The 18,647-nt window shown below is 41.7% G+C and overlaps 1 protein-coding gene across 2 annotated transcripts in view; it reads right to left on the minus strand.

Annotated features, from left to right (window-relative positions):
- Positions 1-18,060, minus strand: part of RANBP10 (RAN binding protein 10) — a 78,441-nt gene extending 60,381 nt beyond the window's left edge. The window contains exons 1-3 of one of the 2 annotated variants that reach the window (XM_053449725.1): positions 17,810-18,060; positions 14,510-14,621; positions 2,485-2,537 (exon numbers count right to left, since the gene is read on the minus strand). In XM_053449725.1, coding sequence (XP_053305700.1) covers positions 2,485-2,537; positions 14,510-14,621; positions 17,810-18,008 — 364 coding nt within the window. In that variant the 5' untranslated portion in view covers positions 18,009-18,060. The remainder of the gene's footprint in view (positions 1-2,484; positions 2,538-14,509; positions 14,622-17,809) is intronic. The other variant, XM_053449724.1, reaches the window with a different exon arrangement.
- Between the last annotated feature and the right edge of the window lie 587 nt (positions 18,061-18,647).

Below are 18,647 nucleotides of genomic sequence, written 5' to 3' on the forward strand. Positions count from 1 at the left end.
ATGCTTTGGGATGGGAATTAGGCAGCGGGTATCTTTTGGTCTGACCTTTTGCACCTGCTGTTTCCTACTCTGGACCACTGTAATTGGGCAAGTCTCTTTCAGTGAAGGCTGGTCCACAGGTAAAATTTTGTGGGAAGATATTTATGTCTACTACATTTTTGCCCCCCCCCCATGGCATCCCCTGCTAGTTTTCCAAAAGAAGCCAAGCGATTTAACCCCTTCGAGACCGGGATGTACCTGGTACTTCCTGGTCACACGTCACCCTCAGACGTAACAAGTACGACATCTCAAAAAAAATGCCCCCACGCTCCCACAATCGTGGTGATCGTGGGGGCGCTGCTGCTGCTGTCTGCCCAGGTGTCTGAGCAGACAGCACAGCCACCCAGAGCCTTCAATCAATCACACGGAGTGATTTTCTCGGCTCAACAGTTTTTCACAAAATGCCGCGGCATTGAAGGGGTTAACGTTGCACTGATGCTCTCATGTAGCCACGATCGTGGCATTTTAGGGGTTAACACCCGTTTTGTATAGGGTTCTGCTGCTGCGTTCTGCGTGGAAGCCTTGCTTGGACTCATGACTGTAAATGTAATCCTCTTTGCATCTCAGTGCTGAAGAGCAATCCTCTGAAACTGAATAGTTTCACTGGTGCAGGAAGCCAGGGGGGTCAATACATTTTGCAGAAATTTTAAAGCCTGTATGGAGGGTAAGTTAGTATGTTTTGGAGAAGATAGGGAGCAGTAAAAAGGTGAGGCAGCCATATTAATTTGTATCACTGTTCTCATTGTGATTGTTTAAATCACTCCAGAAATGTCTTCATCTGTCACATGGCTGGGAAAGATTAGTGTAAATCAAGGAGTATTAACTTACTAAAGTGATCCATAAAAGCATCGGAGACATTCTTAAGATTCATTCGCCCATTGCAAAAAGTAATATTTCTAGCTTGTGTTGCTTAGAATAGAATTTGTAATCTGCTTTAATGTACATTGTTTAATTGCTGCAAGTCGACAAGATATAATGGCTTCCTCTCCTCTTTTCCCTTATCCCCCTCGTCTTTCTTTCAAATTACAAAAACAACACTTACAGGCAATCCTATAAACATGTTGATCAAAAGGGTCACATAAAGCATTTGTAAGGTCAACCACTGATGTTGCAGGAGAAGGCCTGTCTCGCAATCTCTGTTTCAATTCATCCCAAATGTGTTCCATGGGGTCAATGTGCAGGCCACTCAAGTTCTTCCACACCAAACTCATCTAACCATGTCTTTATGGATGTTGCTTTCCACCTAAACTATGAGACTGGAGCCAGTGATGATGAAACATACTAATAGGGGAGGACTTCACACTAACAGGGGTCGTCTTATAATCAGACCTCAAATAGAGGTCTGATTATGAGACTAAGATCCAGATCCCCCGCAGCGCTGCAGGGGACCTCCTGTCTGGTTACCTCCGCGGCTGGTGCTTCTGACTCCCTGGTATGTAGTCGGGACAGCGGGTAGCGGGTAGCCGTCTACGCGATACGCGTAGGCAACTTCTGCTGCAGCCGGAAGGAGGTGCCGTTAGCAGCGGGGGTTGTCCGCGTCGATCGCACAGACCTTCCCTGGCTGTCAGAGAGGAGAGTTCCCCGCAGCGCTGAGGGGAATTCTCTCTGACAGCCGAAGGGTGCATGCGCGATGGACGCAGACAACCCCTGCTGCCAACGGCCAGAGTGGCACATAGGGATATAAGGCATTTCTGGAGGTAGAATGGCATATAGGGGGTCAAAAAGGCATATATCATGGGACACAGCGGCATTTAGAGGGTTAAAAGGTATACCATGGGGCACAGTGGCATATAGGGGGTATAAGGCATTTCTGGGGCAGAGTGGCAAGCCTGGGGGCAGATGTGCATAACTGGGGGGGCAGGTTGGAAAATAAAATGAAATAAAAACAAAAAAATATTTTTCTCAATCATAGCTTTTATTTAAAAAAAAACAACAAAAAAATAGTTCACATAGTTTACATGAATTAACATTTACTAGTAAAACTTACAGGGTCGTCTTCTATTTAGGCTTTTCCCCCCTAAATTAATATTCAGATTTTGGGGGGGTTGTCTTATAATCGAGCAAATACGGTACTTATCTATTCTTCCTACTTGCACAGACATGGCATACTCACTGCCAGCTGGCTCACATGAGTTTCAGAAGATTTAAAGAGACCCCCCACCACACATGCACAGAAAGTGCTCCCAAATATTTCAGTGGGAGTGGCTCTCTTCCTACAGGTAAATAATTTATATTAAAGTATTTATAATGTACTTTAACAAATTATTTAATGGTGAGGCAGCTTGGGACAGTAAACCGTGCCATTAATAACTATACATCACAATTATAAAATCGCAACGACACACAGTGTTCAGAAGCTTTTAACTGCAGATCCTATAATAAATTCGTATTAAAAAGAATGCCCCCACCAAAAAAAAATAAATAAATAAAAAAAAAAAGATTCACCTGGCAATCTGTTCATATTGACACCCTGGGCTGAAAGTCCAATTCCCATGTATCTGAAATAAATAAGGAAACATAAAAGGGCTTTTAAAGCATTTGAATCAGACAAATCAGAGGCATCCTATATAAAAGCTGATTAGATGGGCTAAACTAGAACACGAGAGAGGGATAGCCAAAGAGAGCAAAACCAATCCAGAAAAATATAAATTCTAGAAAAACAAAAAAGGAAAGCGTAGGTACACTAAAAACAGAGATGGGAGTGTTAGTTAACGAGGACCAGGAAAAAGCAGAAACTTTAAATAACTATTTTTCCTCCGTATATAATAAGGAGGAACCTATGGCAATGGAAATACAAATGACAAATTGTGATTGGATGACTCAGGACAAGGTGCTGCAGCAACTAAATAAAGTTAATGTCAATAAAGCTCCAGGCCCGACGGGTATTCACCCACGAGTACTTAAAGAGCTGAGTCTGAAAATAAGTGAACCTTTCTAATCTTCTGGGATTCTTTTCTTTCAGTCGTATCAGAAGATTGGAGGAAGGCAGATGTGGTTCCTATATGCAAAAAGGGTTCAAACTCTTTGCCTGGAAATTATACACCTGTGAGCTTAATTTCTGTGCCTGGGAAAGTATTTGAAGGGTTATTAAGGGATAATGTTCAGGAATTCATTGGGAAGAAACATAGGTCATGTCAAACTAATTTAATTGCATTCCATGAAGAAGTAGGTAGAAGTGTAGATCAGGGTCTTGCAGTGGATGTAATCTACTTGGATTTTGCCAAGGTGTTTGACATGGTTCCGCACAATAGGTTAGTATTCAAACTGAAAGAAATTGGTCTAGATGCAAATTATTTTTCTTGGGTTGAACATTGGCTTAGTGAGAGTACAGAGAGTTGTTATAAATGGACTCCACTAGACCTCTGAAGGAGTGCTGTGGTATCCGACACCAAAACGTTAGCAGCAGATCCCTTAAGTTGCGAGGTAGGGCCTCCATGGATGCTTTCTGGTGCCATATATTGTTTAGGTAAGTGACACACACGCATCTGGCCATCCACGAGATGTAAAAGAAAACATTCATCAAACCAGGCCACTTTCTTCCATTGCTCAATGGGCCAGTTCATATGATCACAAGTAGGTCAGCTTGGGCACCCTGACTGGTCTGCAGCCCCATACGCAACAAACTGTGATGCACTGTGTGTTCTGACAGAAGCAGCATTATTTTTTTCAGCAATTTGAGCTACAGTAGCTCATCTGTTGGATTAGACAAAACATGGCAGCCTTTCGCCCCCCCCCATGTGCATCAATGAGCCTCGGCCACCCACGACCCTGTCACTGGTTCACCGCTTTTCCTTCCCTGGACCACTGTTCAAAGTTATTAACCACTGCAAACCAGGAACACCCCACAAGAGCTGCCATTTTGGAGATGCTCTGACCCAGTCGTCTAGCCATACAAAAGTTGTGCTTTGTCAAAGTCGCTAAGATTTCTACAATTGCCCATTTTTCCTGCTTCTAACACATCAACCTTAAGGACGAAATGCTGCCTTATATATCCCATCCACTGACAGGTGCCATCATAAGCTGTGTTATTCACTTCACCTGTCGGTGGTCAGAATGTTATGGCTGACCAATGTAAATGAACTTCCATATACAGTCGTGTGAAAAAGAAAGAAAACACTCATTGAAGTCTATGGGGTTTTACATATCAGAAGCCATGTGTACACACTTTACTACTTTCAAAGGAATAAAGATACTAAGTAGCAGACAGGTACTGCTAATTAAATTGCCTTGATTAATTGATCATTGGTTTGATGTTGGGGGAGTTTTTCTATCCCTCAAAATCTGCAACTGGATTACACTGATTGGAACTTAATTCCAAACTCCTATTAAAATATTTATTTCGGTATTCCACTGGAGTTTTCATTTTTATCTGACAGGTTGTCCAGTTTGACTATATAAAAGACTGCTGGACCACGACACGTTTGATGTAACTATTAGGCTAGGTTTCCACTTGTTTTTTTTTTTGCTAAAAACGCCCATAAAAACGCCAATAGCGCCACCTGGCGTTTTTTTAGTGAAAAAACGCAGCAGCCAGATGTTAGCTGTTCTTCAATAGGAAATCGCAAAATGCCATTTCCACTTGGCGTTTTTCTGTTTGGCGTTTTTTCAGTCCTCTTTGGCGTTTTTCTGATTTTTGGGCTCTGTGGCAGTTTTTCAAAATCGCAGCATGTTGACACTCTGGCGTTTTTCTCCAATAGAAGTCTATGGGAGAGAAAAAACGCCATGAAAAAGCCATGTGGGTTTATTGCCTTGGCGTTTTTTATGGTGTTTTTTCCACAGTTACAATGCAGAGGATGGACCCAGTATCTGTGTGTCCTACGAGAAATAGGCTGAAAACAAACAGTTTCACACAAAACAAAGTCCTGGACTGGTTCATATTGAATTTTACACCATTTGGAACAAACATGCCATTACAAACAAACATACGCGATGCATCAACTGGATCCTGCGTGCCAAAAGCAACAGCAAACAATTTCCACCATCATTTGGGGCCAATCTTCCCAGAGGAGCAGACATTCGAAATAAAGCATGCCTTACAAACCACAGAAAAGAGACAAAAGGGTCCGCCGGGGCATTTAAGTAGAACTCTACCAAGTAAATGACATCAGGAGAGGGCAGATACTTGCCATTTATCCTAATCCCTTTTAGCTGGGTGAAACTTCTAACTTGTAAAGGCTGGAAAAACTGCCTAAGGTCAAAAAAAGCAATTTCCACAGAAAGGCTAAAACGCCAGAAAAAACTCCAGAAAAAACGCCAAAACGCAGGTAAATGCATTGGCAGTTTTTTTGGCGTTTTTCCTGGCGTTTTTCATCAAGAAAAAAACGCAGGACAAAAACCCAAGTGGAAACCTAGCCTAAGTAGGTTTCAACAGATATGATTTTTTTGAGTGCACTTGAGTCAAATTCCACTAACAAACGAGGTTACCTTAATACAATGTGACCACATATCTCTAGACTTGTATGAGTATCTACACACAATTATTTCCATCCCAAAAATCCAGGGAAAGAGTTATGTTGCTTTAAATCACTCAGAAGGTGAACATTATGTAATTTTGTCTAACTTTGTGAGGATAGGTGGCTAATTTATGTGAACACTTCAGCTAGTGTATTAAAACACTGGCAATAACTGTAGCTATCTTTGTACATCACTGCGATGGTGAAGCAAGAAAAGAGAAACATTTTAGCTCCTTGATCACAGTTTTACTGAGATCTACCAATATTTTACAGCATTTTAATTTACTTTTCATAACCTCTATTAAGGCTTTAATCTTAGGTCAGTGGGTAAGACCTGGGAATTTTAGTTTGTGTGTTCCTCTAAGCTATTTTAACAATGTTGCAAGGTGTATCTTGAGCCATGACAAAAAAAAGGCTGCTGGTAAAATTAGTGCATGGAAAGGGTTAAAATGCTGGCATTTGAAATACGCTGGGGTGTATAGTTTCCAAACATATATTGTTTGATGGGGGTAAATTGAATTAGCAGGTTTCAAATATGACATGGGGCAATATTTTTAACATGTCAAATTGAAAAACACACTTCCCTGACAAACCCATCACTGTACTAAAGAGAAGCTGCTGAACACATATAGGGATGTTTGACATTGACATATACTAGGAGCTGTAAATTCATACCTTAATTAAAATGTGTGTAGAGGGAGACTGGCAGTAGGATTAGTATGTAAAGCATTATAATACTAGCATTTGAAAAAAAACCTGGGTGTTTAGCTTTCCAAAATACATACCGTATTTATCGGCGTATAACACGCACTGGTGTATAACACGCACCCCCATTTTAACAAGGAAATTTGAGTAAGAAAAAATAAGTTTGAACTTGGAAGCTATGAACTTAATGTTGGAATAATGTTTATAACATTATAACATTTATTATAATGTAATAAAAGAAATAAAGAATAAAGAAAAAGCACAAAAAAACTTCATCAGAATCACTGCTATCTGGGAAACCACACACACACAGTAAGACACACTCAGACACACACATACACACACACAAAGACACACACACAGCCAGACACACAAACACACTCAGAGACACACACATTAAATTTATATATTACTCCCTACCGTTTGGGAGATCTGGTACGGGTCCTCTTTATCTTCCAGCATTTTACTTTTTGTGCTGATGCCGGGGCCGGAGTGACATCATCACCCGGCTCCCGGCATCAGAGAGGGCGCGCGAGAGAGCTGTGCAGGGGAAGATTGTGCAGCTCTAGGATTTATCGGCGTATAACACGCAGGTAGGGTTTCAACTTCATATTTTAGTTTAAAACTTATAAACTTGCGAGCAGGGCTCTCTCCACCTAATGTCAATTCTTGTCTTGTCATACCCCTTGAATATATGTATTATATTAAGAGCTGCATAAATTGTTGGCGATATTTAACTAAAAGATAATAATAATAACTTGCGTGGGTTCAGTAAATGAGAAAGAAGAAAATTACAGCTAAACACAAACATCGCAGAAATGTTTAAAAATCCATTGTCAGGAACGGGTTAAAGGCACTGTCATCCTTAGAACTCTTGAAATCCTGGAGGAGCCCCAGTCCTACAGGAAAACATCCTCGCACTCAAGCAATACCCCCTCTTGATCAGAGAAAGGAAAACCTCCACTTTGGTATTTAATGCTTACGCCAGGCGTTCGTTGTCCCAGATCACCAGGTGTGACAGGGTTAGATCTTCATACAGAGATGATGGTCTAACATACTATGTCTTCATAAGATTTTCAATAAAATGGTATTTAATCACTTCATGACCAAGTCGTCTGTAAGATACGATGATAAAGATCATATGGTTTTGTTAATACTATGCATTTAGCACGATATTTATCAGCACTCTGCAGCTATGCTTACTTGATCATGGCCTGATAAGTTGCAAAAGGTAACACAGAATTATTTGATTTAACCATTTTAGTGCCAGTCTGTCCTAAACATTGCAGTAAAATTTCATTTTTTCAAACCCATTCTATCTAAACACTAAAATTTTTTCCCTGGGTACGTAAAATTACTAAAACAACTTGTATTCAGAAACGTCCACCGAGTAAAGGAATACGCCATATGCATGGGTCGGGTATGTCTCTTTGGCACTGCGGGTTCAAAATTGGAAGATATACATTAATCTGTCAAAATTACATGGTTGAAAACTGTAGTTTGTTGGGTCCAGCTGATTCCACACCGACGCCTTCCAAATTTAGTTTAACCCCTTAACGTCCATTGCCGGGTCAGGCACGTCATGAAAAACGGTCACTTAACGACCTATGACGTGCCTGACACGTCATGAGACTTAAACAAGCTTAGAAAGTGATCAACGATCACTTTCTAAGCTTAAACGGTGTTGCTGTAATGCCTCGATGTCGAGGCATTCAGCAACACCGAGATCGGCATGATGGGCCATGTCTGGCCCCTCCCCGGGGCGTCAACAGCCGCCATACATTGTATGGCGGCGGACGCCTGTTTTAAAAGCGTTTAGGAGGCGATCAACGATCACCTCCTAAACGTCAATGGTGTCGCTGGAATGCCTCGATCAGGAGGCATCCAGCGACACCAAACACTTACCTCTGGGTGGGCTGTGACCGCTCCGGAGAGCGGTCACAGCCGCAGCTGCACGCTGTCTTCGCCATCCGCAAGATGGCGGCGGCCCGGGAAAAAGAATAATAAAGTTTTAAAAGTTGGCTAGACGGTCTCCAGACCCTCTAGAGAACTCTGGCTCCACTTGCAGGTTGAATACAGGTACTGCATTCAACCATACAAGTCAATGGAGCCCAGCTTTCTAATCACTATATGATTAGTAAAATATAAAAAAAAAAAATAATTAAAAAAGAAAAAGCTTAAAAAAAACATGGTAACATTTAAAAATTATTATGCTTTAGAGGAACTATCCAGTTCCAGCAAAATGTAAAAAAAAAGTCCAAAAAGAGTAAAATAAATAAAATAAAAAAATAAAGTTTATTATTATGAGCAAGTGCTAAAATTAGCGCTGTATCTTCCCAAAAATCCTGACATGGAAAAATGTAAATAAAAGCATTTCAAATACCCAAGGGGTGTCTAATTTAAAAAAATGAATGGTTTGATGGGGTAAATTGGAGTGGCCGGGCTCAAAGATAGGGCATAGGCACAGACTGACCGAAATGGGGGGAAAAAAAAGCGCACTTCCAAAATGTGGCATTTTAACCCCAAACACCAGACAAACCCATACATGTGGGGTATGACTGAACTCGGGAGATGTTCCTGAACACATATTAGGGTGTTGTTTGATAGTGACGTATACCTAGAGCTATAAATTTATACCCAAAGTACAATTTGTGTGAAAAAAATACAAAACAAAATACTACCACAAAGTGTGGCAAAGGCTGGTGGTAGAATCTGATGCATGGAAAGGGTTAAATACTACCATTTTAAGTACCTTGGGGTGTCTAGTTTTCAAAAATATATGGTTTTATGAGGTAAATTGTAGTGGCCAGGCTCAAAGATAGGGCATAGGCACAGACTGACCAAAATAGGGGAAAAAAGCGCACTTCCCAAATGTGGCCTTTTAACCCCAAACAGCAGTCAAACCCATGCATGGGTGGTATCACTGTACTCGAGAGATGTTGTTGAACACATATTAGGGTGTTGTTTGAAAGTGACGTATACCTGGAGCTATAAATGTATACCCAAAGTACAATTTGTGTAAAAAAAAAATACCAAAAAAATACTAACACAAAGTGTGGCAAAGGCTGGTGGTAGAATCTCATGCATGGAAAGGGTTAAAATACTAGCATTTGAAATACCTTGGGGTGTCTAGTTTTCAAAAATATATGGTTTGATGGGGTAAATTGAATTAGCCGGCTTCAAAGATGGTCCTATTAGGACATGGGGTCAGAATGACCAGATGTAAAAGTTCCAAGTTAAAAAATGTGCACTTCCTAAATTTGGCGTTTTACCTCCCAAACAACCCAACAAACCCATGCATGAGGGGTATGACTGTACTCGGGAGATGTTGCTGAACACATATTGGGGTGTTGTTTGAAAGTGATGTATATCAGGAGCTGTAAATCCATACCTGAAGAGCAATTTTAGCGATAAAAAAACACAAAATAAAATTACTACCACAAAGTTTTACAAAGGCTGATGGTAGAATTAGTGCATGGAAAGTTAAAATTGTAGCATTTGAAATACCTTGGGGTGTCTAGTTTTCAAAAATACATGATTTGATGGGGTGAATTGCATTGGCTTCAAAGATACCCGAAATGGCACATGGGGGGAAGAATTACCAGATTTGGAAAAAATGGTTTTGAAATAGCAAAATGCTACTTGTACTTAATGCTCCATAACATGCAGAAAAAAGCAAAAAAAAAAAAACATAAAAACATTGGGTATTTCTAAACTCAGGACAAATAGTAGAATATATTTAGTAGGTTTTTTCATTAGCTTTTTTGGATGAGTAAAAGATTTTTGGGGTAAAAGTCAGAAAATGTGTTTTTTTTTTTTACATTTTTCATCATATTTTATTATTTTTTTATGGGAAATTAGATAATATGATTAAAACAATGGTATCTGAAGAAAGCTCTTCTTGTCCTGAAAAAAACAACATATAATTTGTGTGGGTTCACTAAATGAGTGAAGAGAAAATTACATCTAAACACGAACACCGCAAAAGTGTTAAAACAGCCTCGGTCCCAATGGTACAAAAGGTAAAACACAGCCTGGTCCTTAAGGGTTTAAGAAAAAAAAAAAAAAACATTTTTCACATCCACTTTGCAGTTTTAGGCTAGATTTCCACTTGGTTTTTTTTTGCTAAAAACGCCCATAAAAACGCCAATAGCGCCACCTGGCGTTTTTTTTTGTGAAAAACGGCTGCAGCCAGATGTTAGCTGTTCTTCAATAGGAAATCGCAAAATGCCATTTCCACTTGGCGTTTTTCTGTTTGGCGTTTTTTCAGTCCTCTTTGGCGTTTTTCTGCTTTTTTGGGCTCTGTGGCAGTTTTTCAAAATCGCAGCATGTTGACACGCTGGCGTTTTTTGCAAGAAATCTTGGCGCTTTTCTCCAATAGAAGTCTATGGGAGAGAAAAAACGCCATGAAAAAGCCATGTGGGTTTATTGCCTTGGCGTTTTTTATGGCGTTTTTTCCACAGTTACAATGCAGAGGATGGACCCAGTATCTGTGTGTCCTACGAGAAATAGTCTGAAAACAAACAGTTTCACACAAAACAAAGTCCTGGACTGGTTCATATTGAATTTTACACCATTTGGAACAAACATGCCATTACAAACAAACATACGCGACTGGATCCTGCGTGCCAAAAGCAACAGCAAACAATTTGCACCATCATTTGGGGCCAATCTTCCCAGAGGAGCAGACATTCGAAATAAAGCATGCCTTACAAACCACAGAAAAGAGACAAAAGGGTCTACCAAGTAAATGACATCAGGAGAGGGCAGATACTTGCCATTTATCCTAATCCCTTTTAGCTGGGTGAAACTTCTAACTTGTAAAGGCTGGAAAAACTGCCTAAGGTCAAAAAAAGCAATTTCCACAGAAAGGCTAAAACGCCAGAAAAAACTGCAGAAAAAACGCCAAAACGCAGGTAAATGCAGTGGCAGTTTTCTTGGCAGTTTTCCTGGCGTTTTTCATCAAGAAAAAAACGCCGGACAAAAACCCAAGTGGAAACCTAGCCTTACCCTGTTTATTTTGCAAAAGAATAAAATAGGTCAGGGGTGTCCAAGTTTTTTCTGCAGTGGGCCACTTCATTAGAATTGTATACGTGCGCGGGCCGCACTCATTTTTCACTGTGACAAAAAATATGGCCTTTAATAAAATATGCAGATTAAAATAAAGTAAAATGACACAAAACCTTTACTCTTCCTCTCACTGATTTCTGGGCCTAGAAAGTTTTGCGACTACAAATTCAGGATTCCCTAGATTTATTCTAGGGATGAACTAAAATGAAAACTCTGGACCAAAACATTCAGGGTTCACTTAGCCAAAACCGAAAATGACCCCCCAACCTTTAAAAATAATAATAAAAACTCACATTTTTAATAAAAGTAGGTAACACACAACTGGACAAAATTAGCAATATGACTTGGCAACCAGTAAATGCTGGCAACCCAGGCAACCAGTAAATGCTGGTACCTAGGCATGATGGGACTGTGCTCGCTGTGATTGCTGTTAGCAATCACACTCCTATCATGCCAAGTCAGCCAGTACATGCTGGTACAGGGTGGCTGTAAGTGATGTGCAGACCCCATACTGCTGGCAGCATCAATACACAAGGGGGGCAGCTAGCTAGGTTTCAGCATGTACTGGCTGACTTGGCATGATAGGAGTGTGATTGCTAACAGTAGTCACAGTCCCATCATGCCTAGGTTCCAGCACTTACACATCCATCCAGTAAATGCTGGAACCTAGGCATGATGGGACTGTGATTGCTGTTAGCAATCACACTCCTATCATGCCAAGTCAGCCAATACACACTGGTACAGAGTGGCTGTAAGTGATGTGCAGACCCCATACTGCTGGCAGCATCAATACACAAGGGGGGCAGCTAGCCTGGTTTCAGCATGTACTGGCTGACTTGGCATGATAGGAGTGTGATTGCTAACAGCAATCACAGTCCCATCATGCCTAGGTTCCAGCACTTACACATCCATCCAGTAAATACTGGAACCTAGGCATTATGGGACTGTGATTGCTGTTAGCAATCACACTCCTATCATGCCAAGTCAGCCAGTACATTCTGGTACAGGGTGGCTGTGATGGCTGTGCAGACCCCATACTGCTGGCAGCATCAATACACAAGGGGGGCAGCTACCTAGGTTTCAGCATGTACTGGCTGACTTGGCATGATAGGAGTGTGATTGCTAACAGTAGTCACAGTCCCATCATGCCTAGGTTCCAGCACTTACACATCCATCCAGTAAATGCTGGAACCTAGGCATGATGGGACTGTGATTGCTGTTAGCAATCACACTCCTATCATGCCAAGTCAGCCAATACACACTGGTACAGAGTGGCTGTAAGTGATGTGCAGACCCCATACTGCTGGCAGCATCAATACACAAGGGGGGCAGCTAGCCTGGTTTCAGCATGTACTGGCTGACTTGGCATGATAGGAGTGTGATTGCTAACAGCAATCACAGTCCCATCATGCCTAGGTTCCAGCACTTACACATCCATCCAGTAAATACTGGAACCTAGGCATTATGGGACTGTGATTGCTGTTAGCAATCACACTCCTATCATGCCAAGTCAGCCAGTACATTCTGGTACAGGGTGGCTGTGATGGCTGTGCAGACCCCATACTGCTGGCAGCATCAATACACAAGGGGGGCAGCTGGCCAGGTTTCAGCATGTACTGGCTGACTTGGCATGATAGGAGTGTGATTGCTAACAGCAATCACAGTCCCATAATGCCTAGGTTCCAGTATTTACTGGATGGATGTGTAAGTGCTGGAACCTAGGCATGATGGGACTGTGATTGCTGTTAGCAATCACACTCCTATCATGCCAAGTCAGCCAGTACATGCTGAAACCTGGCCAGCTGCCCCCATTGTGTATTGATGCTGCCAGCAGTATGGGGTCTGCACTTACAGCCACCCTGTACCAGAATGTACTGGCTGACTTGGCATGATAGGAGTGTGATTGCTAACAGCAATCACAGTCCCATCATGCCTAGGTTCCAGCACTTACACATCCATGCTATCATACACACTCATTTATTCATATAATCATTCATTCACACACACTCATTCAAACACCCTCCCCACCCCCTTACCTGCACTGTAGCTCCTCGATGCCGCTTACAGACTTCAGCAGGGGGCGCGGCCTCCCTCTGCCTTCTCTGCTAAAGCACAGAGGAAGTAGGATGTCACGTGAACTCCACTTCCTCTGTGCAGTCCAGAAGACCCTCCCACAAGTAAGTAGCAGGGCTTGAGGTGCGGCTCGCATAAGATCGGTTGCCCTGGCTGCCGATCTTACGCGGGCCGCACCTCGAGGTCTCGCGGGCCGCTAACAGCAATCACACTCCTATCAAGCCAAGGCAGCCAGTACATGCTGGAACCTGGGGATGTTAGAAGTGTGATTACAGCCTCCCTATGCCATGCTACCACCACCACCCCCCTTACACATCCATGCTATCACACACACTCATTCACAAACATTTAAATACTCATTCATTCCATTAATCACACATACTTCACACATTAATCACAACCCCCCCCCACACCCCTTTACCTAAACTGCAGATGCAGGTATGCCATGCTACCACCACCACCCCCCTTACACATCCATGCTATCACACACACACATTCACAAACATTTAAATACTCATTCATTCCATTAATCACACATACTTCACACATTAATCACAAACCCCCCCCCCCCCCCATCCCTTTACCTAAACTGCAGATCTCTCACTCGAAGACTTCTGCAGGGGCCCGGCTGTGCGAGCAACTTCTCTGGCCCCGCCCCCAGAGGAAGGAGGGGGGAGGCAGAGTTATGTGACACTCTGCTAGCTTCCTGTTCTCCTGCTGCTAGAAGAGACGCTGCTCGCGACCAAAGCACCGGCCCCAGCGGACATTTTTTTGAGGTCTGATTAGAAGATGACCTCGATTATAAGACGAGGGGTATTTTTCAGAGCAGTTGCTCTGAAAAAAAACCTCGTCTTATAATCGACCAAATACGGTAAGTAAATATGGTAACGGTCTCCATAATGCTGAGAAGTACAGACACTTATCCATCAAGCAATACCACCAGGGACGCATCTGACTGGCCTCAAATTTATTCTGCAGCACGACAATGACCCCATCATACAGCCAAAGTCATTAAGAACTATTTTAATCATAAAGAATACCAAGAAATTCTACAAGTGATAGTATGGCCCCCACAAAGCCCTGGTGGAAATGCATAATTAAATGTTTGTTTTGTTAAGTTTACAATGGAGTTAAGGAGCAGCAAAATAAGGCAACAGGTTTCAACTTACCCATCACGCCCCTTGCTAACAATCTTCACCTCAAAATAATAGATACCACACGCAGCTGGGATGGGATGCGTGGCTCGCACAGAGGCTGCATCTTTATGGTTTTTTCCATGACCTGTAGAAAAAAGGAAGGTAGACTCATTGTGGCTTATATTAATAAATAAAAATATGGATACAAAAAGTGGTCCTATCACCACACATATGAAAGGAAAATTCTATTGTATAGCTACATTTAAATGGTTTCCAAAGTCCACTTTTCACATTTTATACTACAATCACCTTTTAAAGGTAGACCCACTGCATTCTCCTGAAAATATATGGATATTTATGTGGACATCTCAATTGGACAGAAAAACGTACACAATTTTAAACATATGCCTTAAAACCGCAAATAAGAACCATTTGGCCTATCAAGTCTGTTAATTTTTCCTGATTAAAATACTCAAACCTTAATCAGTCATTAACCTTAATCATTTGCCTATCCTATGCATATTTACATTCCCTCAATGTTTGCCTCTACCACACCTCTTAGAGGAACTCAAACTTTGTATTTACTTGTAATGCCATTCTGACCAGATCTAACATACAACACAAATTAAAAAACGAGCACAATTCAGCAAAGTGATCCTTTTCATCCATTATGAGAGGCAAAACAAATACCGTATTTGTTCGATTACGGTAATCATTATGTATGATGCGCTCGGTTGAGACTGCACTCCCAAGAGCTGTATACAAGGGGAGACAGCAAAATGAGTTTTTGTCCTGGGTAACAATAATCCATGCACCAGCCCTGGCGATCACACAGTGCCCCCTGCCACAGTTTTCAGCGTTGCTACATGCCTCGATATCAAGGCATTACAGCAATGCAAGAAAGTGATCCATGACGTGCCTAGCACTTTAATAATGGAGGGGTTAAAATAGCAAATATGTGCGACATTCTTCATAATGAAGCCAGAGATTCTAAAAACCATGAGTTATTTTTACTGTTTTATTGTAATGTATTAAAAAAAATGTATGCACTTATGGTTATCGTCACTTAAATGTACGGTAAATAATTTTACCTATATGCCACTCTTTACCATGATATGTCTTTTAACCCCCTATATGCCAGAGTAGCATATGGGGTATAAGGCATTTCTGGAGCCAGAGTGGCATATAGGGGGTTAAAAGGCATTTCTGGAGGCAGTGGCATAAAGGGAGTTAAACGGCATTTCTGGAGGCAGAGTGGCATATCAGGGGGTATAAGGCATATCAGAGAGGCAGGGTGGCATATGGGGGGCATGATGGAACCATCCATCCCTGGGGCCACTGGAGAGGCCCGAGAGCCATCCTCCTCCCTATTGACCCTGACTTTGCAAAGACTTCTGTGGCTACCCCCAGCAGTATCATCCCATCACTTGCTGAGGGGATTATCTCTGGCAGACAGCCAGGATCTGCAACCAGGGAGTGACCACCATTGTTTTTGTTTAATGCTGTATAAGTCAGTCTCCCCCGCCCTCCTCCAGTTCCACCACTACAGAAATTTACCCCAGCCATCCCTGGAACTGATTTGGGCCAGTGGGACCCTATTGTATTGTTAATCCCTTTACTGACCCTGTTGCCTCTGGGAGGCAGATTAAGGGGGCGGTTTGTATTCCAGTATCTTGTTTTATGTTAACGTGCGTTTTGCTGGATATATCCAGCCGTCTGTGTCTAAAATAAATCAGTTCTCCTCCTGTTGTACCTAAAGACTAGTCTTGCCTGGTTATTTGGGTACTGGATAGTGATATACCCTTACTTTGCTTGGAGATATTGCCGACAGATTGCGGGGAATTATTGTCCCGAAAGGAGAAGTCGCTCTTGGCGGAGAGGGACAATCTGAGGTCCCTGGTCGTTCCGTCACCAGGATTATAAGGCATATCAGGGAGGCAGAGTGGCATATAGCCCCCCTGTATAAGGCATATCAGGGAGGCAGAGTGGCAAGCCTGGGGGCAGATGTGCATAACTGGGGGGGCAGGTTGGCAAAAAAAAATACATTAATATTTACTAAAACTTTTTTCCTATAGGGATACTTTGAAGTCCAGAAGGAAAGAGACAATACTGATTATTCCTTATCAAAGCTTTGTTTCAACTTTTTCCCTCATGTCTTATATTTGACACTGGAGAGGTTTGTGGAATATGCTGGAGATTTATACACAAAGTCCAGTCAAAAATGAAAAAAAATATTTGTACTGTTTCGACTATTTGCTAACACAGGCATAAAACTTTATTGAAAAGGGCAAATGAAACACATTAGGCAAACAACGTCCCCTCACACATGCCAGATTTAGCGACACACAAATACGACGCAGCGCTGACTGCGGAATGGCCTACATTAGTCCAGATTCAGTTTGATTCGAACAGAGTCGCGAATCAATAGCTGCACCTGCCGCAAATGTCCACGGGACCGCTCAGCTAGAAGATGATTTGTAACACACAACAGTAACCGCTCGTTTAGAACGTTTTGACGTAGGCGGGTCCGTGAGATTAAAGAGGCGCACTTGACACAGACCGCTCACTAAAACAAAACACTTCAACGTTCCCTCACACCGACAAACCTTGAGCAGGGCCCAGAATTTTAGATACTAATAAAGATACAGTTTCATATAAACAGCTTTACTGTTAGCCACCTAACAGAACCAGATTCTTACATAACCGCATAATTTGAGCTATGAACAATGTTACATCCATGTTATATACTACCTGCCTCATTAGTACGGCGACAAAACAGTATGGTGTCTCTAGTTAAATTCATCGAGGCCTATGCCACTGTACACAGTACTATATCTGGCATGAAGACGCTAAAAAAAATCCTAGTGCCAGTTTCTAAATACAGAGATCACATGACGATTTTGGAAGGGCTTACTAACATTATTAGCCATACACGTATGGAACCATTAAAACACTAGCCTTCCGACAAACTGCACCTAAAATGGTACGAATGGCTCAATTAACGAGCTATACTTAGGAACAAATTTCAAACCAACCCCCCCCCCAAAACTACGTATTCCGAGTGATACAAAAGATGTTCTACGGCATTCTTTTGGATGAGCTTTTTAGTTCATACCAAGAAAGGATTTACACAGACCAGCGAATGTAATCCGGATCTACCGTTATTATTAAATAGTTGTCTGCACAACCGTGTTGGTTTACCACACAACATCATGGTTTATAAAGTGGTTAAGTAGCGTAAAATAAATCTTTAATTTGAACACTTAAACCGACCTGCCATCTATTTTAATCAGTGACTTTGTAAATCCTGAAAAAAATAAACACTTCATGTACCTTTGTAATGCACCCGGAGGTTGTTCTGTGACAGACCGATGTAATTATATTTGTCTCTAGGACTCCACGAACGAGGCAGAGGGGTGTCATCTTCGTTAACAGCCGGGTAAAGCCGCTTCAATCTCTCACTTATATCCTGCTCCTGAAAATTTTGAAGCAGGTCTATTCCTTGTAAGCATTCAGACCCCCGTTCCGCCATCTTGGATATACTATTATGTCAATGACCAAAAGTGTGATTTCCCTTACTAACCAATGACCGGGCCGTGAACACAGTCACATTGGCTACGGACACTCGGGAGTTAGTGTTCACAGAGCAAGTAATCCACATCCAGCGTAGGCTTTTTGGTTTACGACAAAACTACAACTACCACAATACAGTGCGTCCTTCGGGAGGCAGTCATTTTTTTTTCTATTAGCGTCTTCTGGGGCTTGTAGTTCACATGAGCATAACTGAGAAGTGCGAAGTTGTCATGCTTCAGTGTTTACGGCTATATAGAGCAAAGAACGTGAATATTTATACACCAACAAACGACATGCATGTCATGTATGACATAAATACCCTGCATCATGAATATACTGCATGTATACTTATTGCATATTGTACCAACATTGTGAAATGTATAGAATATGCCGAATTTGTGCAACCCATTCAGAACTATTTACTCTGCGTTGTTTTGAGATTGAAATGGAGTATCTGCTACATTTCAAAACCTGTATATGTCTGAGGTGTCCGTATCATGCTTTAAAGTTGACATACAAAAAAACAATTATCTTCTCATTGACATTATGATTACACATTGTCTTCCAATTTATCCTTAAAAAATAATGTATATATATA

Source organism: Spea bombifrons, chromosome 10 (assembly GCF_027358695.1).
Source record: "Spea bombifrons isolate aSpeBom1 chromosome 10, aSpeBom1.2.pri, whole genome shotgun sequence".
In the NCBI taxonomy this organism is placed as follows: domain Eukaryota; kingdom Metazoa; phylum Chordata; class Amphibia; order Anura; family Pelobatidae; genus Spea; species Spea bombifrons.